The 6682-nt window shown below is 45.6% G+C and overlaps 1 protein-coding gene across 1 annotated transcript; it reads left to right on the top strand.

Annotated features, from left to right (window-relative positions):
* LOC109711672 (extensin-like) lies at positions 729–2267 on the top strand. The gene is made up of 3 exons (XM_020234821.1): positions 729–899; positions 1007–1553; positions 1639–2267. Exons 1-3 carry the CDS (start codon positions 729–731, stop codon positions 2265–2267), a joined length of 1347 nt encoding a protein of 448 aa, XP_020090410.1.

Below are 6682 nucleotides of genomic sequence, written 5' to 3'. Positions count from 1 at the left end.
ATGCGCGCACAAACGTGACAATCAATTTTGATATGTTTAGTAACGTTCATGAAAGATAGATTGATTCGCAATTTTGATAGCAATCTTGAGTAAATAATATAAGGGTGTTTGAACTGAGCACTGGACATCCGAGGTACCAAAGGAGTCGCGAAGCCATACAATTTTGAGGCTGCAGGGACATAAGCACGATATCAGCTTCCGACTAGATTCTTGGCGACCACGTATCTTGTTTCTTTGAACGCCAAGTAAATCAGGAATCCCCAAAGAAAACGCAAATAGCCATCGTTGGATCGACTGTAGACTGAGATTTTTTGAACAGTGCAACTATAAACTCTCTGTTGACGATGTTTATGTGTGTAATTTAATTTACATAAGCACTCTCCAATTTCAGGAGAAATATGAGCTTAAACGGAGAAGTTTTACGCATTATTAGTTTTCACTTAAGTGACATAGTAAACTCGCGTTTTCCGAAGAGGCCACGGGATAGAGTTTGGCTTCTGGATCGTATCGGACTCCGGTTCATTAGCGTCCCAATAGCTCATTTCGAAGGATCAGCCTTATTCTGGAACACTGCGCTCGACTCGGATTTGTTAAGTTGATGCAACGGGCATTTTTTGAGAAAATCTAAATACCGTTTTATAATGTTAATTGTGCGTCATTTGTGCCTTTATGGAGAGAATTGGATTTTCGTCGCTAATCCTGGTGATCGGTTCGAGGGTGAACCCTAAATGGTTTACTTTGTTGTTCTGAATGCTGATCGCACTGGTAAATCCGTTCGCGAATCTGACGACGATCTACGGAGATCGCGCGTTCATCGGAGAGGCGCTGATGTCAAAACTGTAATCGCCAAAGTTGCGACATTTTATTCAACCGAATCGCGTGAGATCGCGACCGTGGATGTTTGTAACGCGCAAAATTTTGCATCCTGCAAGGGCTGAACCTTTAAATATTTTGTTTTGGAGGGGTTTTTTTTTCTGCAAATGTCCACTTGTATATATTTTGGTAGATTAGGGTTTTTGGGCACGAAACCCTAGATCGATCCACCTTCCTCCCCCAGCAAACGCCTAAATTTTCATATCCATCGCCTGCCTCCCTCCTCGCACCCTCCGGCCGCGAGCAAACCCCGCCACCGGAAGCACCACCTCCTTTCCTCCACATCGTCCATCAACCAACCTTCTCACCCACCGCGGCTTCTGACTATCTGGAAGCCACCCCTGGTTTAGCCTATGTTGGCGAGGCTTCCCCTCCGGTGCGTCACCGCCGTCCCCTCATCCGCCTGCGACGCGCCGGATGCCCGCCGAAGCCACGCAACCTCGTCACCCAACCGAGCGGACTTGGAGCTCAGGGCCCGCTTAGGTTTAAGACTAATCGGCCGCGCCGCTTTCCCTCAACTCCCCGCGCCCCTCCGCGCGTCGTCGCGTCCCCGGACCCGGCTGCTCGGGTGGCGCACCGTCGCCACCCCGATTCTCTGCGGCCATTCTGGCAGCGCGAGCGCAAAACTTGGACCCGCCACTGCCTCGTGCGCCGCGCCGGCCTAGCCGGGCGCCCCGCCCGTTCCCCTTGGACCTCTCGCGCCTGTCCCGCCGTCGTTTCCCTGCGCCGTCATATATGGCTTGGTGCCTGCCTGGACTCCCGCAGCCCGCCGCAGACTCGTGAGCGGGCCGAGCCGTTGGAAATTCTCTGCCGTCCGCGCCCGCCGCCTTCCCTCCCTGCCGCAGTGCCGGCCCCTCTGGAATAGCCCGGTGAACTCCTCCGGCGTGGCGTCCTCCCGTCCCCAGACGCCGCCCCCGCCGCTTGGACTCCGCAGCCGCCCAGACCTTGTTGCCGGCGACCCTTGGAGCCGCGCCCCGGACGCCGCAACGCCCACGAAGGGTAACTCGCCTTCCCCTCGTCCCCTCTACGTCGCCATGAATCCGTCGTCGTCCCGATCTCCCCCGGCCGCCGCCCTCGCCCTGCAACCTTCGAACCGAAGGCTTGACTGGGGCTTGATCTCTCGCCCTGCGGCACCCGCTCCCCCGCGCCGCCACCCTCCCCCGACCTCGTATCTCGACGATCGCTCCTCCCGACGGACGCCCCCCGTCATATCGCCGGCGCCATCCTTGCGTCCACATTCTCCGTATAACTTTTATTTTGCTTTCCGCACTTGTGTTTGCACTTTTCCGTTCACCTTTTCCCGTGATCCGATTCACTTCCCCGAACCCAAGGAGGTTGAGAAACGTGATCTGGGTTGTGCTAATTACGATGCTTTCATCCTCTGTGAGGTTTAGGGATGCCCCGGTTTAGCTGGTTTAGTAGATTTTTCACTGCTGGCCCGCTTTGTTTCGCTGATGCGTCGTCCCCGCTCGTTGCACGCGCCTGTTGGGCCGGCAGTGCTCCGAAGGGTGAAGCATCTCCCTCAGGCAATTGAAATCTCTTAGCAAGCAGGTCTGATGGTTCCACCCTTCGTTATCTGGTTTGCTGTTACGCTCGTCGGATGCCATAAAATTCTACATAATAATGATTGTGGATTTCACATTGTCGTTATGAACATTTGTAAATGCAGTTTCCGCGTTTTGTTGTAAGCTGTTGTTGGCGGCAAAGGACACGGTGGGGACAACCTCTGGACTGATTGTCAAGCCCTCAGACCCTTGCGAAGATCGAAAATGCATTTCCGGTGCCGTTTTTTCGGCGAAACTCGCCGACGGAAACGCGGGTTTCGGTTCGGATCTATTTCCGACGATGCTTTGTTAGTCTATGGTAAGTCCGCTAGGGCCTGTTGCGGTCCACCATTCAATCACATTGTGGGTTCGTGATTATGGGTTTGAGCCGAACGGGTTCAGTTCGAAATAGATCTACTTCGGAACTCCCGAATTCCGCTACATATCGGCGATAAATTTTAAGGGTTGTTGTATCTTATGTGTATTACTACAAAACATCCCAAAATGATGTTTTGGGCCAGACCTGGTACTCTACACGATCATGAGTTTCGGGACCACCTATAGTGTCCCGACGCGTCCCCGTTGGTTTTTCCGGGACTTCCGGCAGTTAACGTAATCGGTATAGAAACCGATCTCAGTGGGTTTTTTTTTGTGGTTATGCTTTTAGTGTTCTTAGCCTGTGGTTTAGACACTAACCAGTGACCCCTTAGTCCGCCTTTCGATCTTCTTTCTGCATCAGGAACCAGACAGCGACATTTTGCCAGGTCGCTTAACTTCCGATATCTCGAAGTCGTGTTACAGTGGTGCAACTGCTCGTGATAAATTTTTTTCTATCCCTGTTCTTTCTATTGCTATTATTGTATCTTATATTTTGAGTCTTGCATCCCCGTTTGTTTTATTATACTCTAATCATTTGATTCTAATGCATAGTATCAGTAGAAGGAGTTAATATTAGTTTTATCCCATGATGAATACGGACTTGATGAAATCGTTCTCTCTTCGTTCGTGAACTTAGAATTGCTCGGTTCTCGTACTTTTCGTTCGCTGACCTAGTTGATCGTTCTTATCTGTATATCTGATGACCGGTTGGTCCGTTTTGTACCACTATGTATTGGTTGGTCCCTATTTCTTACTTTCGGTCGTTCAATAATCGATTACACACGTCCTGTACAATCGTCCGTTTCTTGCGTCGTACTTTTAGTTGATATCGAGCATTATTACATACCTATCTTTTTACTCTGCTAGTTTTCTATTGTGTATAGCCTGTATATGGTAGAGGAGATGTCAATTCTTATTATACTATACTGTGACCCTGGTGGTCGGTTTCCTTATTTGTCATCGTGACTCTGCTTGGTCGTTCTTACTTTCCGTAATTTACCTTCTCGTTCGTTCATCTTGTTACTGATGCACACGGTCGGTATGCCCAGGCAGTGATTGTCGCTGATTTGCTCGACCGGTGTTTATTGATTCATTCTCCCGCTATTGATCGCCACAGCTCGAGTGCATTTCACGTACACCACGGGTTTGATCCCCGCAGAGTGTTCCTTAATTCCGGAAAAGGTCGTACATATCCACCTGTAGCCCACGGTGTTTTCTTTATTCTAGGGTTACATGCCAGTGTGAGTCTACATAAGTGGTTTTGCCTGGTCCTTAGACCTGACACGGCGGTTTTAGAGTTGGTACTTTTGGAACCTTCTTCGTCCGGTTTGATCGCATATAGCTATAATATAGCGTTTGGCCTAGTACCTTCCTAGATCCTTTCTTACCAGTTTCTTTGCTACTTATACGTTTTGAATCCCTGTGTCTCCCGTTGTAACATTACTATACGCGGTTTAGTTGTGCCTTTCATATATTAATATCTCATTTCGTTCATATCCGTTGCTACTATGAATTTTTACTTACCCTAACCTGTTGCTTATCTTCTTCCTGATCCGTGAGTACTTCGCTTCTACGCTTGCGGACCTCACGGGAGGAAAACCATTTTTAGCATTTTCTCACACCTCCCCCACCATATTTTCAAGTATCCGGCCGAGATATGGGACGAGATGTTTAGGTACGTTGTACGAATCGAGTTAGAGCTTTCCTGACCCAGTTTTTCGATTAAGTTGTTATCCTTTTATTTCTGTTGATATATTAGAGTTTAGTTAGTTTTAATGATGTTCAAAGTATTATTACATTTGAAATGTGGATTCTGGATATTAGTAAAAATAAAAGTTTTTCTACCCTCGTCGTAGCCCTTTTTAAAAAGTATATAAAAGTTTCCTGTGTAGGATTAACAGTTTTCAAAAATTTTTGTGGATTCTATGTTTTAAACCTTGAATGTAAACACTTGATGAAGGTTGAAATGTTATTAATTTATAATTTGGTTCTTTATATTCATCTGGTTGTGTTGTACCTCTGTTGTACTGATGTATTTTGAATCGATCCAGGTGCAAATACTAGGGAGACTTCTGTCCGTGTAAACAGTGGATCCCGTATTTTGCGATTCTGGCAATACCTGGGGCTGGTTTTCCAAAAAAAAAAAAAAAAAAAAAAAACTCCAGACGCTTTTCCCGCTTGTTTAAACTGAAAAGACACCCGGGCGTGGACACGAGATCAAGATTGGGATTCTCCAGCCCAAATCAGCATCACAATATGCACCAATTGAGGCTTGGAAAGGAAAGAAAATAATAAACTTTTGAAATGAAATACTTCCTCGAAATACGCAAGATGCGTAAAAGCAGCACAGTGAACAAAGTTTACCCCGCTCATAAATTGAACTAACAATATGAACCGCAAACAATGTCGGGGCGAGAATAGTAGATAGACTAAAATGCACCAACTACTCAATTACACGTTTTAAAGGAATTAGGAGAGGTTCGCCCATATGAGTTACTTTTTTGGTGAGTGCTAGATTATCCCACAGTGCATATCATGAGCTTCACACTGAGATAGCAAAGTCGCTCAGTGTATTTCTTTGTTGAGTACAATAATATATCCCTCTGAGGACTATATTCTACCTCTCAATCCCCAAAAATATCGAAGAGACAGATCCCTTTCAATCAAATGTCTGCGAAAGCAAGGATTTAACAGAACGATATAATCAGGAACTTCATCACCATTAATTATCATTAATCATCAACAATCACAAAATAGGCAGTGAGCCCGCGAAAAATTTTATGGAATTAAATAATGCATAAATCCATTTTCGCTTTGAATGAAATCCCAAAGAAAGAAGCAACTGCCAATTTTCAAACCAAGCTCGAGAGCTTGTTTTAAGCCATATAAAGCCTTACCGTACCCACAAATATAACCGGATGAATGCGGAAAGACCAGGATGTTGCAATAATAAACTTCTTTCATGAAATCCCATGTAAAATGCTCATTTTGACATCAAATTGAATAAATGAGCCAGCTTACAAGGCGCAAGAAGCAATAAGGATCAACATAGGTCTCTTAAGCAACAGGGGCGAATTCCTCCATCATAATCAATGCATATTCTTGAAGAACCTCGAGAAACTAAACGCCTTTATAGCAATCACTTTCAGCATCAGAATTTGTCTGAACTTTATAAATCACTTACAACTTATGGAATCTTGCCGCGGTAGAGGAATCTAGTTTCCCAAGTACCAGTACCGTATGAATGGGCAATAATCGTGGTCCATTGTATCTTCGCCATTCCCAGAATGGAAACGGTCCTGGCGATATGTACGGGTTCTGGATATTAGAGCTTGCAAAAAACATGATATCGTGGGAAAAAGAAGAGAAGGCAAGACAGACCAAAAAATGTGTGGGGCGGCGATACGTCAGTGGATTAGCGGCGCTCAGCAAGTCCGTTGAATCGTCGAAGAACAGTAATGGTGTGTCCATCATGTTCCGTGTAACTATAGAACTCTGCAAACGAACGAATCATTTGGGCCTGACGACAATATCGTGGGGCCTCTCGTAGAAGATGTTTGTCGACGAAGTAATTACAAAATGAAAGATAAATAACAAAAGTGACAGAAAGCAGCAGAAGAATCAACGCTTAATCTTAGCATTGAGCATAATAATGATACAATGGTCCAAGAAAAATGAACACGTCAGAAATCGTGCGGCGACAAAGTTAGGATCATAACATCTTGTAACCCTTTATACTCAATGATATATCTCTAAAAAACACAAATAAGAGATTTGGAGTTAATTTGGTTCGTTCATTGCGGATCAAAAGAACAAGATCAAAGTACATCCAAAAACACGCAAAATGAGTATAAGAGTGATTTTAGCAGTACAAACGCCACTAGAGA

The sequence above is a fragment of the Ananas comosus genome, linkage group 6, assembly GCF_001540865.1.
Source record: "Ananas comosus cultivar F153 linkage group 6, ASM154086v1, whole genome shotgun sequence".
Taxonomy (NCBI): Eukaryota; Viridiplantae; Streptophyta; class Magnoliopsida; order Poales; family Bromeliaceae; genus Ananas; species Ananas comosus.
Note: the sequence above shows the minus strand (reverse complement) of the source record. Positions and strands in the feature narration are given on the sequence as shown.

Excerpts from the sequence above, each read along its gene's own strand:
- LOC109711672 (XM_020234821.1), top strand. The coding sequence starts at position 729 with ATGGTTTACTTTGTTGTTCTGAATGCTGATCGCACTGGTAAATCCGTT. Across the intron at positions 900-1,006 it reads GTGAGATCGCGACCGTGGAT|ATTAGGGTTTTTGGGCACGA; the intron begins GTTTGTAACGCG and ends ATATTTTGGTAG. Across the intron at positions 1,554-1,638 it reads CCTAGCCGGGCGCCCCGCCC|CCCGCCGCAGACTCGTGAGC; the intron begins GTTCCCCTTGGA and ends GGACTCCCGCAG.